The sequence below is a fragment of the Drosophila nasuta genome, chromosome 2R, assembly GCF_023558535.2.
Source record: "Drosophila nasuta strain 15112-1781.00 chromosome 2R, ASM2355853v1, whole genome shotgun sequence".
In the NCBI taxonomy this organism is placed as follows: Eukaryota; Metazoa; Arthropoda; class Insecta; order Diptera; family Drosophilidae; genus Drosophila; species Drosophila nasuta.
The window spans coordinates 6,264,162-6,282,706 of record NC_083456.1 but is presented as its reverse complement, the minus strand read 5'-3'; the positions used below and the strand labels follow the sequence as shown (position 1 = coordinate 6,282,706).

Below are 18,545 nucleotides of genomic sequence, written 5' to 3'. Positions count from 1 at the left end.
TTTCAATGTCCTAATTTTAGCTTCCGCTTTTCTGCTGTTACCAAAATAGCTTCCTATTTACTTTAATGCTCTCAAATTTTCTTTTTTTAATTTTGTTGACTTTAAATTTTTCTCTGGCCGTAAAAAAGTTCTTAAATATTATTTATAGTCTCCTCTTTTTACGTAAAAAGTCATCCGTTCCCGCCAAGTTTTGGCCCAACCTTAATTAAAACTCGGTTAAATACGTCTACGAATTCTAAATGAAACCTTTATTTCGTTTGACAAGTGCAGCACTTGAAGTGATGAAGAAGCTTGCGGGAGTGAAAACAAGAAACAAACAAGGCAAAAAAAAAGAATAAGAAAAACACTTAACCGTAATTCTAAACATTGGCTAACAGCTAATTATGGTGTACGATGGATGTTCCCTTGTGCAGGGAAACGCCTCTTGAATAACTCGAGGGCATAATTAATAAACTTGTATCGCTGACGCATTACACGAGACTGTTAACAGACAGCTAAGCCGAAAATTGGAGTGGAGGGAGGGGCTGACATAAGGCTCCCAAAAAAACGATAATTATCACAGCACCATTACGGGAACGACGGAGCACGTACAAAAGTTGACAGGCTGGCAAACAATGGCTGGCCCACTGAGTGGGGCATCGTGGTGTCATTTGTTGTGGGTGGCTCGCCTCTTATTTGATGTCACAGAGCAGAGCGACGCCTCGCAGTGTCCAGTGCTTGGGATTGAAGTCGGTCTCAAAATCAATGGAGCCAACGTACTTGAGGTCGGTACGTTGCGGTTTACGATAAATTGGGCACTCATAGAGCTTGGGATCTTTGCCGGCGGTTGTGTTGATGGCATAGATATAAATGACTGGCATTTGTTCGTAGAGCACCTTCATCTTTGATTCAATCAGCTTGCCGCTGCGTCTGTCTAGCGAAGCACCTGCAATGAAAATGGCATGAAAGCGAAGCCACAAACGACAATTTAAAGCCTCGCAAAAGATTTCAACGACCCTAATTGTTCCTTTGTTAATAAGTTGGTCCCTCGTAAAGTTTTCGGCAATGTCCGGGGAATTCGTGTCACCGGCCCACGCATGTTTTTCGTCGGGCCGAAAATGTTTATTAGCGCACAGCTTAGGGGCAAAATGTCGTGTTTAATAGACGGTCACAAAGTCACCTCACATGAGAGCCCCTTTATAAGAGCTTACGATTTAAGATATTGTTTTACTGTCGACTGTTAGCAACTTGCTTGAGTACCACGTTGCGTATGTGCAATCTTGCCAATCGCCTAGTTGCAGTCCAATATATGCAAATTTCCAATTAAGCATCGTAAGCAGTTCTCTTCAATGGAATATTCAATTTTTGTTGATTGCGTCACGTAACTGCAGTTATATAACACGATGATATCGAGCGACAAAATGAAAATGGACATGCTTGGCCATTGGCTATTGTATAATTGGCTTGCCCATTAAATTGGATATTCAGCAATTTATCCAGTCAATCAATATGGAATTTGCCACTTGAAAATATGCTCAGCAAGTTTAAACGACAAACCCAAAAAGTTCGGAGTGCCTTTAGTAAATATTTGGCGCTTTTCATGTTAAGGTTCCTTCCTTCCATCGGCTAATCAACAGTTGGCCACAACAAAGATCTGCATGACAAACACAAACAACTCAAATGCTGTCTCCGACATTTGTATGCTCATACTTTGGGGTGTAGTGAGGCGAAACCACACAAGCAAATCGAGAGCAATTTGTGGTGTGAACAAAAGGACACGACCCAGGACCGTGACTAGGACCTGCTATACAAAATTTGTGAACGTATTGCGTGTGAAGCGAATGCGGAAAAGTTATGAATAACTTTCACAAATACAAACAAGCTTTTTGCCAAGTCTCACAATTGAATTGCACCGCAAGCAGCTTGCTTAAACGCACTAAGAGGATGCCAAGTACCAGAATGCAGCAATGCAGGACGAACACTTTCTTACCTTCGAGAAATAGTCCGTGCACGTAGACGCCCTCCGTTGGATACTCGGTAATGTCCTCCTTATTGTAGCGTGTTATTTGATTCTGTAGCACAACAGAGTCGAGGGCCCAGCCTTTGTGCGCTCGTGTTACTTCCTGCGTAAGTTCAAGCGGCGTATACGCAATGCAGTGCAGGTCGATAAGCACCATAAATTGGTTAAAGTATGGCCAAAGCAGTCAATTCGAATGGCAAGCAGCAAACAGCCAAGACATGCAAAAAAAGAGAAGGAAAATGCAAAGCACGAACGATGAAAAAAACTCCTGAAGCATATTTAATATCAATACTCTCAGATGCAAGAGGGAAAATAGTTTATGCCCAATTACGAACTCATCTTTGAAAGAACTGAATCCTTTGCACCATAAATAACTATGTAAATTCGTTGGAAAATCAGCTTAGTGGTGTGAAGAAAGATCTTAGGTAGGAGATTCGCTTTATTCTTTAGTATCGTCATGATTTTACTTTAATTAGGTTACCCCATTATGCTGACTATGAAAATACTTAACATAAATGATTGGAAACCTTTTTTAATCTATAATTTATGACTTCATACAACACGCTCTGATATGATTATTAAATATAGCTCCTAAATACTTTTTTTAATTATTACCTAACCACTTTAATATAATATAAGTTAAACGAGATACAATTTGAAAATGTGTATAAATAAGTAGCCAAAACTCAAATTTTGGTGACTTCAAAAGAATATCCGATAACCTATCTTAAAAGATCTCACACTTATCGAAATAAAAAAAATGTGAATGTGAATAATATTTTCTTTCATCAATTACTTACAATTATTGAAAACTATGGAAAACTTCTCATTCTGACTTATATCGAAACTATTCACCATCATGTAATTATTTTAACCAATTATTACAGGGTATTCAAAACCTGTCAAGTGACACTGGCCTTAGCCCACGCTTCTCAAATGAAATGCTTATCATATTCGCAGAGTAACTCGCGTGTTGCACGGAGGCGGTAATTGTTTAGGGGGAGTGGCACAGACAGCGGATAGGGACAGCTTTTTTTATCGACTCGGACTAGGCGAGCAGCAAAGAGAGTTTTCAACTCCTTGCGGATTTCCCTAACGTATTTCATATTATGAATAATGGTCTGTTGTTATTCAAGACCTTTTTTTTAAACGCGTTTAAACGTTGTCATAACAAACTGGCCAGCTAATCTGTCAGCTTTGTGTGGGAGGAAACAAATGAAAAATAATGCATTTTTTTTTTTCTTTCTCTCCTCGTGTTTTTATTTTTTAATATACTCACTTGCCGCATGGCGGTCAGAAAACCTTGTGGATTAAAGAAACCCGTCATCCAGAAAACCTTGTTTTGTTGACAAATTCAACAAAGAGTTGCGAAGGCAGATTGGGAGAGGCGGAGTAAATAAAAAGCAAATGTAGGTATTAAACAATTAGTGATTCTCCTTGCGAGTTTTCAAAGTTTTCGTCAAGCGTAAAGCAAATCTAGGAAATTCTATGGAACTGTCTGGTTTGTTATCCGACTGTTCGTCTGGGTTGGTTTACCTTAGGTCGATCTGTGGATATCCAAGTACGAAATTGTGCATTACGCTCCAGCAACTCTGTGTACCAGAAGCCAAGCGTTGTCGACTCCCATGAAATCTGCAAGTGAATTTAATATTTAACTCAGATGCAAAAGGCATATCTCTTTATTAGTAAGTAGGTAAAAATGCAGTGCGTTAAAAGAGTTATTCTAATTCTCAAAGCCCTTGCTAAACTTGATGTTCATATTGCGACAATAGCTTTCCATTGCCTTCAAGGCCCAAAGTTGTGAATCTTTCTTCGAACCCTTTGGTAAATCTTCAAAATCAGGCGTCGGGTGATACATTTCGCTGGTCTTTTTGCCTTTGGTTATGGTGAATTCGCCCTCATGGAATAGTTTTCGCTTCATCTCAAATGATATCTCCTCAGATGAGCGTGGGGATTGATAAATGGCATAATCCGAATGTCTCTGCGATAAGGTCGAGGTTGGGTCCGTGTCCGAGACAATCGAACTGGCGACAGCACCTTGCAGACGCTCCACCAACATTTGGGTATTAAGCGGATCCGCCTTCTTAGGAAATGGAGTTGCAGTATTTGTTGTCTTCAGAAAACCATAATCACGAGTGGCCAAAGGCATTCGCGACGTTTGTTCCACATTTGCCTTATTGAAAGTAAAGCTTTTGGGCACCGTCTTCGAAACTTTTGACTTCGATTTTCTTAATGAGCCGGTTGACGACATTTTTGTATGTATCTAATGCAACTGTGTTTTATTTTATCTCCGCGTTCTGCTCTGAGATTTATTTAGATGTAAAATAATATTAGTTTGCTTATGTTGTTTCTCTGAGAGTGTAGATGTGTTACAATTCTCGTTGACATGGTTGCAAACAATGACAAATATTTTAAAAAGCAGGGCTAACTATGTTATTATACTTAGTGCCGTTTGAAAGTCAACTACATGGCATTGTTATTTGCATCATACAAATAAATATATTCTTAAATATTATATGTAAGCTAAGAAGTGTTTTTGACTAATACAAGTTTATCAAGTAAGAAAGATACTGCCGTTTTCAATGTAAGCAAAACTGAGCGCTATTGTCGGTGATATTTCACCGATTAATTTGGAATATTTTCCAAATTAATTAAAACCCGTCTCAGCATCCTAATGTCTCGTATAGACTCTGAGATGGCTATGTCGTCCTGTTGAATGGGAGAAGGCTCCTTTTACATGATACATACATTTGCTTTAATTCAAATTTAAGCAATTGCTTTTGGTTGATTAATCGCGTAAAAAATTTGCTAAACTTGTTACGTAAAAATAACAAACAATTAATTAATATATCCTTGACATCCCTCCTTATTTTAAAACGTCCTTAATTTACACCAATTACTGCCAGATTTTCTTTTATCAAACCCCAGTTATGAGTTTGTTAAGAAATTGTTGGACTAACCCTAAAAGTCTCAAAGGAAAATGCAACCTCATTTATCTGCTGTTACTTTAGTTGCTGGTGTTAATTAAGGGAAGATGCGCCGAGGCGTTAAACGTTTACACGCATAAATATTAATGACTCGCCCCCAGGGGGAAAATGGCCTGCGAAATCAATCAAATTTTTATAAGCGGCAATTGAAAGCGGGCAGCTCGAACAAAATTCTCACCTGACCCACCCGAACAGTCGACACGTTGTGTGTTCTGTGGCTTCGGGAGCTCTGTTTGGTCTGCTGTTTTCTTTATTTATTTTCTTTTCGCTCGCCTTGGGTTCAGCTCAGTTCAGTTCCGTCTGGGCCTGGGCCTAAATTTGGGCCAAATTTGTTTGCGCGCCGATAAAAATCTCGTGAGACAATAAAAACACGCAGAGGCTGCGTCGAGGAAATCGCACATTGAGATTACTTAGGGCCACGTTTCGCTTGGCCACGAACTGTACATAAAATGAAACACCGACCAGCAGACCTGAGAGACCTGAGAGACCATAAAATCTACAGGCGCCCCCGCATTCGCACTCTCATCCTCCCATGTTGGATGCTTAAAGCCAAAGGTTAATGCTAGTGCGTAAAATTAGTTGTTCATATAAAGCATGGAGAGGAGAGAGAGAAAGAGAGAGACACTTACTTTCATCCAGGTCTCAGGTATGCGGGCATCATACATGGCGTCCAATGACTCCTTAAGCGCCGGGCTCATCACAATGGTGCCATCGATGGCCAGCTTCAGATCACAGAGACACGTGTGAACGCGCTTGATGACGCGCTGCATCCGATCGATTTCCTGCCTGTGTTTTTGATAACGAATGAGCAGCTCATTTATCATGTGTCCCCAGTCTCAGATTGTTGTCCACCACCTTCCACTCACCTGAGAAAGATGTTCATCGGCAGCAGGATGCCCATGCGTGTCAGATTCTCACGCACCTCGTAGGCATTGTACTGCACAGGCAGCTTGCGAAGCATATCGTCGGCCAGCTGATAGACGATGCTCTCTCTGGTCTCGCCACCTCCTCCGCCGCCCTCCTTGGGCTGCACACTCAGTATGGTATCGAGGATGCCTGCAACAATGCGCGCACATCAAATAAACACGTGAAGGACTCTCCATTCTATCGCCCTTTCACTTCTCTTGCCCTGCTATGCAAATGCGTTAATTGCCTCGTGTGGTTCGATGATTGGTTTTTGCTTTCGGCGCCCAAAATTAGGCCGAGTCACAGCCACAACTGCCACAACTACAAATTTATACAATTTAATTATTGGCTTCACACGCCCACACACACACACCAACACAAACACACACACACTCACTTACATTACATTAGCCGTCGGCAATCGCAAATTGAATATGCAATTTTATTGGAGTCAAGTGCATACATAATTCAGGCTATTATCAAAATAAATATAAAAAAATCTTCAAAATCTGTATATTTATATTTTATCTGTATATTTATTTTGCTGACTCATTGCGTTTAATTGGAATCACAGTCCATTTATATCAAATAAACTTAATAAAATGGCAATTAAATTAATACTACTTATGGCTTTCAATATGAAAACATAATTTGTATGCTTCACGAATCATAATTGTGCTAATGAGCATGATTTAAATGATTGATTATTTGATTAAAGAGTATAACTAGTGAGTACGTAACCATCATTATAGTAACTTCCCATATATACGAAAAATGCTTCACCTAAATCACTAACACGGTTATTAAAGCTAGAGGACTAAATCAAAATCAATAAGCTTAAGAATTCTTTTCATAACATTTGTAGGCAGACAACAGACGGAAACATTGAAACACCAATCCTATATAGTTTATGCAAATAACCAAATATGAATATGAATATTGCAAACATACATTCATGGTCACATATCAATATTATTGATTTCTTTTCTTTGCACATTTGTAAGAGAAAGCAGTTGAGTAATACGAAATCGAAATCAAATGCACCTATTTAAATACGTAGGATACAGAGGTACGTCCACCGGAACAGTCATTGACCCGACAACAAGGTACATGGCCAATGGCAACAATCGAAAACTGGATACAGAGGAATAGGAGCACATTTGACCCTCAACCCGGCATTCGCAATCCACCATTCGCAACCCGTGGGCGTGCTTCACTTTCACTTACCTTTGGCCGAGTTAATCTGGTACGTGATGTCGGCATTGGAATGCAAGCCAAACACTTCAGGCGTGTCGTATGCCGGCAGGCTATTGATATAATCGATAAAGCCCTGCAGATTCTTGGTGCCGGGCACTTTGTATCCCTTGTAGAACTCAAACGAATTCGACAGCAGTTGTTCGCAAAACCACACTGACGTAAATGTGGTCAGCAATCGCTTGTCGAAGTCATCGGTGACACGACCGCCGTACTGCACCTCGCCTATCATATAGACGAGCGTCTGCCAAGAGACGCCCTTCTTGGGATCCATTTCATCCAGGTGATTCTGTATGAACTGCACACTTGCTGCAAAGTCCGCCTGATTGAATTCATAGGGTATATTCCAGCCGAGCGGACCAAACTTGCGACGCTCCTGAACGATGGTATGCAGGAATGCCACCGTATACAATAAAGATGGCCACTGCGTGGCGGAAGTGTAATCCAGAAAGTCCTGCGTGAAGGACTGTGTGTGTTTGGCCAGCCAGCAAGTGTGGGAATGAGTTATGGAATCTGTAATTTATTAAAATTGATGATATAACTGACCTGATAGCTGCGCTTGAGACTCGCTCGAATGCCCTGCGGCGGTTCGTTGGTGAACTTGATTGCCATTTGCAGCAGACCAATCGGGAATTCCGAGTGTGGCTCTGTAGTCACCCACATGCGGAAGGTGTCATCGATGTGCTCTGTCTCCACCAACATATCTATCACCTCCGAGCAGAAGGGAAGCGACAAATGCACGTTTTGCAGCAACACCCAACCACCAATCGCCATGGATTCCATGATCATCTTGCGAGCGTGATACTCCTGTCCCTGACCCATGGACACGGATTTTAGTACTGCAAAGATATATATTAGTATTAAGGAGTATATTTATCGCAGAGACAACACTTACTGATGCCCTTTTGCTTGGCCAGACCACCAATTTGTGTAGTGGGATCGGAGCCAATGGAGAGCAGGCAAACGAAGGGCGTGCGGGGTTCAGACTCTGCCCAGGTGGCCTCAAGATCCAAAATTTGCATCTCACTGTACTCTGGACCCAAGGATTCTGTGCATGAAATTTAGAAAAGATTAATGTTAGAGTCTATTGAATATTAACTCTCTAGTACTATATTAGAAAACATATTGTCATCTTCTTAACAGATAACATATTAAATACAGAGGCAATACATGAAGTTTTCATGACTTAACGCTTGAGAATACAAATTTATGTTTTCATTCGATTTCTCAGTTTGTTTCTTAATAATACAGATTGGTCTATCTATATTAAATTGTAATGTTGAATATAAAAAATGATGCATTCGCTTACCTTCAATGTACTTCTTCGCCTGGGAAATGGTACGGTCTGGGCACCAGGAACGTATAAGCAGTAACTTGCGGAAGCTGTCCAGCACTGCATTATATCCACAAGGTATCTCCTCGTTTTCTGGCTTCTCACACTCATACCAGCTGCGCCAGTCGCGTTCATTCAGCTCAATGATCTGCAGCACCGTGGAAAATGTCTCAAGTTTGCTAATCTCCACCAGATTCAACCAAGTGATATCCAGAATCCAACGAAACGGTTTTGGTGCCACAGCGTTCAAATCCAAGGAAGCACCACCTTTAATAAACGTCAAGAATTCCTCGTGACTGATGTTGCCATTGTGATAATCAATCTTGATGGCCAGCATCAAGGTGAAGAGTTGCTTATGTCGCTCATAGAGACTGCGATTGGTAAACTTGTAAACCTCATAGGTAAGATAGCGTAGAATGATGTTGATGCGCTCCTCGGTAATGCTCGACTTGGTAGACTTTGTGATTGAGTTGTTGAATATGACGAGAAACTGTTTAAGAGAATTCTGGTACATGGCATTCACATTGCTCATCTCAACAATTAAAAAGTAGAGGATCGATCCTCGCTTGGCCACTGCGCGGAATTCTTCGCGGGCCTTCATGATTTTTCGTTCGGTAACCTCGGATATTTTAAGTTTCTGATTAACTTCCTCGGCTGTGGTTTTGGTGACACGCAGCACCTCGATGAGCGCCTCATCGTCCACCAGCGAGCCCTGCGATGAACTCAAGCGCAATAAGAGATTTGCCTCGAGCTCCTTCATGTTTCGCTGATTCTGCATCACCGTCTCGAAGAGCGCCACGCGCTCTGCCTCCAAGTCGGACTTCTCCATGAGTATGACACGTCCCAGCAGTTGATCCTCCAGACCACGCATTGTCACTGTAAAGTCGATGATTGAGGTCTTGGCACTGACCTCGGGGCTGAAGGCTGGATTGGGCAGCTTTGTGGTGATGTATAGCATGAATCCCGGCATCACATCGCACTCCTTATCGCCCACCAGTACCTTTTCAATGCTGCCCGACTTGATAAAGTTCTTCTCGAGCACATTGTCGATAACCGGATCTAGATCGATGCCCACATCCTCGATCAGCAGCGGCCTGCCCAAAGACAGAGAGTCCTCCAGATGTGTGCGGAAGTATTTGTGATTCAACGAGGTGATCTGCAGCTCATTGCGATCCTCCTTACACTTGATCCATATCTTGCCTTGCGTCTGTGGATCAACCAAAAGCGGATAGCTGCTAGACTTCGTGGCTATCAAGGCATTCTGTACGGATAAATCATCATTGGGCAACCCTTGCAATGTCCACTCCGATACTGTGGACGAGTCCACTAGCATATTGATGATGTTGAGGCCAGTTGTGAAAGGAATGGCCTTCTGCTTAAGTATGCCCATCCAGGTGCGTATGAGATTAGCGCGGAACTCCTGATTATAGGGACCGCAGTAAGAGAGGAAACCGGTGGCCAGCAGCACATCGCCCACTAGCTTGCCCAACTGTATCTTGAATTCCTTGCTCTGATTCGTCCAGCGATGCTTCTCGTCTGACAGGCCATTGATCAGAGCCGTGGCCGCTGTCATCTTACGCAAGCAGACATTGGCCGCATCCATGAGGCGTTGTTTCTCGCCCACCGCCTTGTCGTACTGATCCTTGACAGCCTGCAGAGCCTCCTCGCGCTCACGCAGCTGCTCCTCGGCACCAGCTAGATCGTCCATGGCGAGCTGCGATAATAAAAATCAAATGTGCAAACACCCACCCAACATCTTGAACTTACCTTGAGACGCGCCTCCTGTAACGTGAGGTTCGCCTTAAGAGGCAGCACCTCCTTGTTGACGCTGTGGAAGAAGGACATGGCCTTGGTCCATGAGAGTAGACCGGCAACATCTCCGCACACACGACGCGCCATGTCCATGTTATAGTCTTCCATGCGGAAGTAGGGTTGCAGCAGATCGATCATCTCGTCGTTGATGGTGTCTTTGGGATAGTTTTGCAGCTGCAGCAGGAACGTTGCACTAGCCATCATCTAAGGATGGCAGAGGATTAGTTACAATTAGAGATAAGTGGATGCGCACCTTGAGGGACTCCTGCCAAGAGGGCTTCGGACACGGCGTGCCTGAGTCGGGAATGCAGGGATGCAGCTTGCGCTTAAACAGGATCAACACGCAATCCATAATACGCATGATAAGATGCGGTGGTCTGCCTAACTTACGCACTGTGGCAATGTGCGCCGGCTTGATGGTGTTCAGGGCATTCTCAGCCTCCTCGAGAGCGGGCTTGGCTGCCTCCAGCTTCTCCTCAGCCAGCGCTTTTTCGTTGGCAATGCAGGCGACGAGAGCTTCAGCCTTGTCCTTGACGATGAGCACCTGATTCTTGACAATCTCCGCTTGCATAGCACGCTCGGTAACCTCAACTAGCACAGATTCAGCGTTCTTGGAGGCTTCGACAAGCTCTTCCTCCATGACGACTAGGTCTTTCTTAAGGATCTCAACCGAGGCGGAAGCCTCTTTCAGTTTCTCCAAACCCGTATCCATCTTCTCCACACCATCGCGCAGCTCTTGCTGCTTCAGCTGGTAAATGTTCTTGTAGCCGGCTATGAAGTTCAGATAAGACTTGGGTGTCACGTGAGTGGCGCGACGGAATCGCTGGAAATATTCCTGCGATGTTTCGGCGACAATATCCTGAATGGAGCCGAGCGCATTAACCAGCTCTTCTTTGACAGCCGGTGTACACTCAATCTCGAAGTGGCTGAGAAAGTGTCTGGCAACCGAGACCAATGCGTCCTTGGGCCACGGATGCAGCCAATCGATGGTGCAGCCGGAGACCAAGGCAGGAAAGCGTTGCACCCGCGACCGGAACGTCTCACCCACGGGCGAGAAACAGAATGCCACATGCAAATTGGTGCAGGTGCGTGCCAAAAAGAATTCCATCACACTCTCCGGGGTCGCTGTTTTGCGTTGATTCTCGCGTTTCATGACCGGCGTCAACTCCTGCACGATTTCGGCCTGCTCATCGCGCGAGAATAGATTTGATATGACGCCGCTCGAGAGTATATTGTTGAGATACTCGAGGAAACCTTCCTCTTTGATATCCATGTCAGTGAAGAGAAAGGTCGTGCCCTTGCCCTGAACGCCGCAGGTGCGATAGAGCAGCTTTAGGTCCTCTAGAAAATTGGCCACATTGTACGAACGCGTCAACGCAATTTGGAATGTCTTGTAGCCGGCAATGAATGATGCCAATTTCGTCAGCGACTGTTTTCCAGAACCGCCGACCCCGACCAGCATGACGTTGCCTCTCGGATGCCGAATGATGCGGGAGATCTTCACCAAATGCAGCATTGCATCGGGGAAGAACACCAAATCCATTCCGGAGCCTCGCACCATCTCATTGAATTGGGCGAGAAACATAACGAGACGCTCGCGTAGCGCTTCATACGAGTTATGAGAGTTCACCGGTTCGTAGACTTTGGGCAATTCCATGTCAGTGTCCTCACCCTCCTCGCCAGTCGGCTCGGGGGCGTCCCGCATGAAGTCAACAAACACCGGATTCGGTATGATCATTTGGGAATGGGACTCGCCCAGCTCCTCGCGCACTAGCGCGGCCAACTCTGAGCCGAACCACTCCTTGTCCTGGAACGTGGTGAAACGATCGGCAAAGACGCGCGTGCACTCATGCTTCCACAATGACATGAGCACACTTTCCGCGGTGATCACTGTGGATAAGGTGCCAACCATGCCCTGCCAGATACGCGACAAATCGCGCAGACTGAATACGTAGTGGAATTTGGCCGGCGTAGGCAATAGTTTTTCTCGTGTGCGCTGCCATAGGTGACGTGTCACTAATATCAATTTCTTGACCAGATTGCGAACCTCGGGCACAAAGCCACGCTTGGCATTGTAGTGACCCTCACCGATAACGCGGAAGATCTTATCAATGGAGTCGTTGTCGGGTATGTTGCAGTTGAACACACAAAACTGTCGTTTCAACCGCGAAGGTATATCGTTGCGTCCGCCACCGGGCAGTCCCATCGCTGCCACATATTGCACATCGACAATGGTGGTGAAATCGCCGGGCTTTTCCAGACTGTAGAAGCCCTTCATGTCCATGGACTGGCGCACAATCTCGTTGGTTATTTGATCGCCCCACTCATTGATCTCCGGCAAATTGATGTCGTCAATGAACACGATCAGTTTGCGGCCACCGGGTGGCCCGAATGTCACACCAACTCGCTTTTCCACATAGCTTTCGATTGTGCGCTGAAACTGATACGGACTGGTTGCCGATGAGAAGTTGAATGATCTTCCCATATACGTCTCAATGTTCATTTTCTTCATGAAGTTCTTCATAATGACCGTTTTGCCCGTGCCCTGTTCGCCAATGACCATCACGGCGCGCTCCTGATTGGCAATGGTGCCAATCAGATAGTCGATACGCACATTATCCACAATGGGCACCAGAATGCTTAAATAGTCCGGTGTGGAAAGCTCCGGATACATGTAGGGTGTAACGAGCGTCTTCCACGACTGCCACACGCCCGTTGGAGAAACGAAAAAGTCAAATATTGTATTCTCATGGGCACTACCCTTGGGGTAGTCCAATTGCGGAAACGATTCCTTAACATACAGATTCATTTTAACGCGATCACTAGTCGAGAGATACCCGCCCAGACCCCAGGCCAGCGCGAAAACATACAAGCGGTGCAAGTGCTCTGGGGTGCATGTATCCTCCTTCTCCTCCGGAGCGCTCTCCTCGGCCAAGTCCTCTGTGAAAAGGTGATGAACGCACATTTGCATTAAGGTAAAACATTAAACATGTGAAAGGTTTTGTTTGCGTAAGACATAGACACAAGACAAATTAGAAGTAGAGCTGGATCAAATTGATTTCGGTACATAGAATTAATTCTTAATCATATTAGTTTAATTTCAAATTGAAACTTTATAGTAAATAAAAGTATAAAATTGATCAGTCAATTTAACAAAATTACATTGATGTTGTCTACGCTTCGAAAACAACTTCAATTTTATTTCCAGCACTAATAAGGAATACGAGACGAATACGACATGAAAGTACAAATAGGAAAGCTATATTTATATACAAAGAACGAGTAACTAAGGATGTTAGTAGGGAGACAATGACACAGGATCTACACAAGGACGACTACAACAATTACGTTAGACAAACACATAGAGCAAAGATGCCACGACTACAGACATCCTTACTTCACAATAAAGTATATACATAGGATAGAAAGGGGTGCAAATTAGTAGGAGTCAAGGAGCTTAGGGATCTTTCAACTCCAGTTTTAGTCGCGCTGCCGAGACACACACAAGCAGAAGTTAGCTCTACGAGAACAGTTTTACGAATAGTTAGATATAGATAGATAGACGTTGTTATTATGTTTCGACTGGTTTTTTTTATACTTTACCGACAATCTGACTGCCAATCGATTGCCGTCGCGCTTCTTCGAGTTGCTTTTGATGCTCAAAACGCTTTGCTGCTGAAAATGATTGAATAATTTTTGTTTGTTTGTTGGTTGTTTTTGTTTGGTATTTGCTTTGCTCTGACTTGGAAGCGAACCGCCAGCAGTTGGGAAATTACGTTGGATGGGGCACATCTTAACCACGTAGACCGCTGGTAAAGGCAAAATCACTTACCATCTTGGCTTTCCTTGCTGGACAGACTGACAGCCTGCTCGTCGTCCTTCTTCGAGGGAATAAGTCCCTCTAGTATGAACAGCATCTGCTGCACTATGTTGCACTGCAGCACCGGCATCTGCAGCTTTACCATCTGCACTCCCCAGTTGTAAACGTCGACAAAGGTCTGATCAAACAATTGCGAGAATGTCGACTTCTCGCCAGGTGCGCGATTCTTCAGCCAAGCCTGAACAACTGCACAGAGAATAAATGATTAATTTATATGCATATCCTTAGGCCAGACTCAACGCTTACTGGGTCGCGAGTCCAGGCCGGATGAGCTCATGTAAACCATGCCATTGCGTGACACCGTTGCCGGCGAGGCATTGTCAATGTTGTGCGGCTCGAATATGATTTTGACTGTGGGCGCCATTGTTAGACGATCACCGTTGGCCAGCGTCAGCGTTTTGTTATCATCCAGCACAGAGTTCAAGTTCTCTATCCAAATGCTGTCCACAGGTCCGTCTAGCACCAGCCAGACATGTTCGCCTGCCTTGAGCTTGAGAGTCTTGCGCCACAGGGCGGAGAAGATGCCATCGGTCCAATCATTTGTGGCCACGTCGAGGCGACCAAACATCTGAGCCGCTGTTATGGCCTTTGGATTCATGCGCATCTCGCGATGACTGTCGCCCATCTGTGTCATGGCCTTCATGAGAGTGTGTATGCAGGTACTTTTGCCTGCTCCACTTGGGCCCAAAGTCATGATGCCGTGCCGCACATTCTGTGTCTCGTAGAGCTGTATTAGTTTGAGAACCCACGGAGGATGGTAGACCAGACTAGCCTCTTCTGTTTGCTGGAGTATCGCCGCCTCCAGCTCAGGATAGTTGGTCTTTTCGAGAGTCTGTGCAGTGCAGGTACTTTCAGTTAGTGTGTGCGTTTAAAGGGTTAAGAGTACTGTTAGCTTACCTGATTGGGAAACAAGTCCGACACCAGCGATATGAATAGTGGCTCGTCGTCGTCAATCAGCTTGGAGAGATTCATGTCGCGCAGGACCCGCATCACAATCGTACTCTCGCTATCCTTAGAGTTCCGACGTTTGGCAGCTCCCAATGTGCGCAGCACGGATAATATATTTCTCAGACCAAAGTCATAGTGGACTTGTTTGGTCAGCTGCTCTTCGCAGAGCTTGTACAGGGTATAGAATTTGCGTGCCAGCGTGATGTTCTCCAGAAATCCGCAACTAGCTAGCTTAACCCTTATAATAATCTGTCTATCCGGCACCATCATGGCCACTGTACGAAATTGGATTTTCAAGTTCTCCGGCAACTCTTTGCGACCAGCGTATCCTGGATTCTGTATGCCAAGTGGGTAAACATTTGAATTCTCTTTACCTTGTTCCGTATGTGTGTGTGCTTGGTATTTGTGTCGAGTAAATAAATAATGAATGCTTGCAAATATTGTGTAAAGTAAACGCATAACCATGTATAGATACATAGTAACCAACTACTCTAAACTAAACACAACTATGTTCTATTTTCCGCACTTTGCTCTGCAGCATCCCCCGCATTTGGCAGAACATTTTGATGCATCTGCGAGTTACACGTATTCGCATGACTCGCAGCCATCAATAAGTTTATCAAATACAAATTGATTTATCATACTCGCACACGCTCTCGAACTCACTCTACTTATGTGCTCGACAATCACTCAGTTAGCGCTGAGAGGAGCTGTGAGATGAGTGCACCTGCTAGCTATTCCAATAATTTGATAGAAAATGTTTCAAAAGCTACCAGATAGCTAAGTGAAGGCTCAAAACAAGCGCAGTTTAAATTGTCTGCAGTTAAATTGAGAAAATGCTATCGCCTCTGCGATTTTAATGGACATTATTTCAAATAATATTTGATTGATTTAAGAAACATTTTAGAAACCATACTGGCAAAGTTCAAAGTTAAACATCGTAAATTAAGAGTAAGTAGTGTGAGTTTTTTGTGCATTAATATACTAAAGATTAAATGTGCTTTTTGGGGAATACAAAAATTAGAGGATAGATAACATCGAATAACATTAGATATCCATTAATATATCAAAAAACCAATAATTAGCCTATTATTGGTTAATAACTGATGAAAACGTCGAACCGACAACTATTTAATGACATAAAATCTCATGCAATTAAATATAAGTCTAACCAAATACCATAGAAAATAATTCAATCAAGAAATTTGAAAATATGTAACATATTACTTAATATCTTATAAATTTCTTTTGTCATTCTTCAAGTGTTTGATAATCACACAAGTTATAAAATTCCCACATATAAGCAGTCTATAGAATCCCTTTCCATTGTCTTTAAATAGCATAATAATATTGTTCGATGTCTCAGCAATTATTCTTCGAAATTCAAAGAGTAAAGACAAATATAAGCGATTTGCTTGCCATGCTCGTATGACGAACAGGTTATAGAAAACGTATACGTAATTTGCAAGTATGTCCGCCTCGTGTGGTGTCATTGGCCATTTCCCAAGTGGAATTCAACAGAAATGGCCTCAAATCCTATCAAATTAGTAGCAGGTTACTGACAAATGTACACGGAATATTATCCTGTCTGGCAATCGACTCGTTAGCTCAAAAAAATTGAACCGTGCAACCAAAAGTGAAAACTCATTTGTCAATTTATGGTGGACATTTGATATGAGCAGCGTTTGTAGAAACTAGCGAAAAAAAATGGGAACTCAATCGATTTCCCTGCTCGCTAATCCAAATGTAAACATAGTCAATGTGTGGTGGAGGCAACAGTTGCCAGCTACCAGTTAGTTAGCTGCTTGCAGAGGGAGTTGGGCTTGGCCAAAGTAAGTGACAAGCGTTTTTGTTTGGTGCCTTCCTACACTCACCACCCGCTGCTGTCGCTTTTGCCTACTTTTTACATAAATAAACAACGTAGCCACAACAAAGGATTTAGCCAATAAACTGACACAAACACACACACACACACACACGGCCACAACACGCAACGAAAATCCAGTGTGTGTGTGTTTGTATTATGACAGAATGTGCATGTGTGTGTGAGAGCATGTGTGTAGCGGGATTGTCACATAATGTTTCATTAAAATTAAATGCAAGCGAGGGTCTAAAAATGTTACATAAATGAGACCAATAATTCAATGTGCAAATTAAAATTGCGCATACAACCCGAGCAACGGACAACCGACAAACAACAATGAATAACCGACTAAGTGGATAAACATTCATAGGTATGAATCTGAATGAATGCAAATGCGAGTGGGTGTCTGAAATGAGTAGAACTGACTGCCATTAGCAGCGAACAGCGAACAGCGAGCTTCATCATCATCGTCATCATCATCATCGTCATCGACGTATGCAAGCTAATCGCATTACTACAGCAAAATAGTTGGTTTGGTTGGCGTCATCGGTAATTAAAATGCGGCACTCGAAAATGTTCACGTTATGGCAAACAAAAACGAATAGCTTCCATTTAGTGATCTAAAAGCCCGAAATAATCACATTTTGACTATGCTCTGCCAGACGATGTGCGGCTGCCACAAAAGCCTCATCAAAATGTAAACACATTGAGTCTAGCTAACAATTTGTGCTCTTTTGTGGCCTCAATGTGGGGGAGTCTTTCCCTTTCTTTCTTACGTGTAGGCTGTTATTGTCAATTTTATTATCACTCATATTGAGCTAAATTTTACATGACTAATAACGTCGCATTGCGAAAAATCGCTGTGGCTTTATTTCACCCTCGCTCCCTTAACGGGACTCTGTGAGGATGCCGCAGATTGTCGCGCTTCTTTATAAAGTGTTCATATTTTGATAAAATGTAAAGAAAATAAAAGAAAACATATATGTATATTTAATAAATATCAATTTGGCTTGAAAGCCTTGCGCCTGTCACGTTTTTTCTTTGACCTTTTGGCGAAGCGCTTGGCGTTATTCTTTCGGAGCATTTAATGTGACTTGACTGAATATTGATTATGATTCGTTTTAAAATTGAGTTGCCTTTTTTGGGATAAAACTGAAAAGTGACGCGCTATTTAAAGGGATAAAATAACATAAAGGGAATTACTGCAAATATGAGATACTCTATAAACGTATCTTATTGTAAAAGACACACTATAGATAATAACTGCTAGCTTAATTTTGTCTTATATAAGATATTAAAATATGAGTATACATATAATATCAAAAGTGGCATGCTATTCAAAGTTATAAAATATAAGGAATTATCCCCAACATCCTTTCCTATAATCGAATAATAACTTCTAAATATAATGCACTCCCTTCTATTATTCTCGCTAATTTTAGCACTTTCAACATGCTGGGCATAAAACTGAAACTACATTAAAAGCCAATTCAATTTATAAAGCCATACACCTCAGCTGTGCTGCTGTTATACGCCTCTTTTGCTATTGCATATGTCGCACA

The 18,545-nt window shown here is 43.1% G+C and overlaps 2 protein-coding genes across 2 annotated transcripts in view; both read right to left on the bottom strand.

Moving 5' to 3' along the window:
* Positions 1-249: 249 nt before the first annotated feature.
* The window catches only part of LOC132786770 (dynein axonemal heavy chain 5), a 31,583-nt gene continuing 13,287 nt past the window's right edge, over positions 250-18,545 (bottom strand). Inside the window, 16 exon segments of the mRNA XM_060793409.1 lie at positions 250-925; positions 1,970-2,102; positions 3,279-3,335; positions 3,536-3,631; positions 5,616-5,772; positions 5,853-6,042; positions 7,120-7,612; positions 7,693-7,985; positions 8,042-8,194; positions 8,456-10,193; positions 10,247-10,495; positions 10,545-13,231; positions 13,895-13,966; positions 14,124-14,357; positions 14,418-15,003; positions 15,069-15,455. Of these exon segments, the coding sequence (XP_060649392.1) occupies positions 672-925; positions 1,970-2,102; positions 3,279-3,335; positions 3,536-3,631; positions 5,616-5,772; positions 5,853-6,042; positions 7,120-7,612; positions 7,693-7,985; positions 8,042-8,194; positions 8,456-10,193; positions 10,247-10,495; positions 10,545-13,231; positions 13,895-13,966; positions 14,124-14,357; positions 14,418-15,003; positions 15,069-15,455 (7,779 nt within the window). The 3' untranslated portion in view covers positions 250-671.
* On the bottom strand, positions 3,643-4,382 carry LOC132786774 (uncharacterized). Its single transcript, XM_060793426.1, has one exon. The coding sequence runs from the start codon at positions 4,248-4,250 to the stop codon at positions 3,723-3,725; it is 528 nt and encodes a 175-aa protein (XP_060649409.1). The 5' UTR covers positions 4,251-4,382; the 3' UTR covers positions 3,643-3,722.

Coding starts and splice junctions, on each gene's coding strand:
- LOC132786774 (XM_060793426.1), bottom strand. CDS start 4,250: ATGTCGTCAACCGGCTCATTAAGAAAATCGAAGTCAAAAGTTTCGAAG.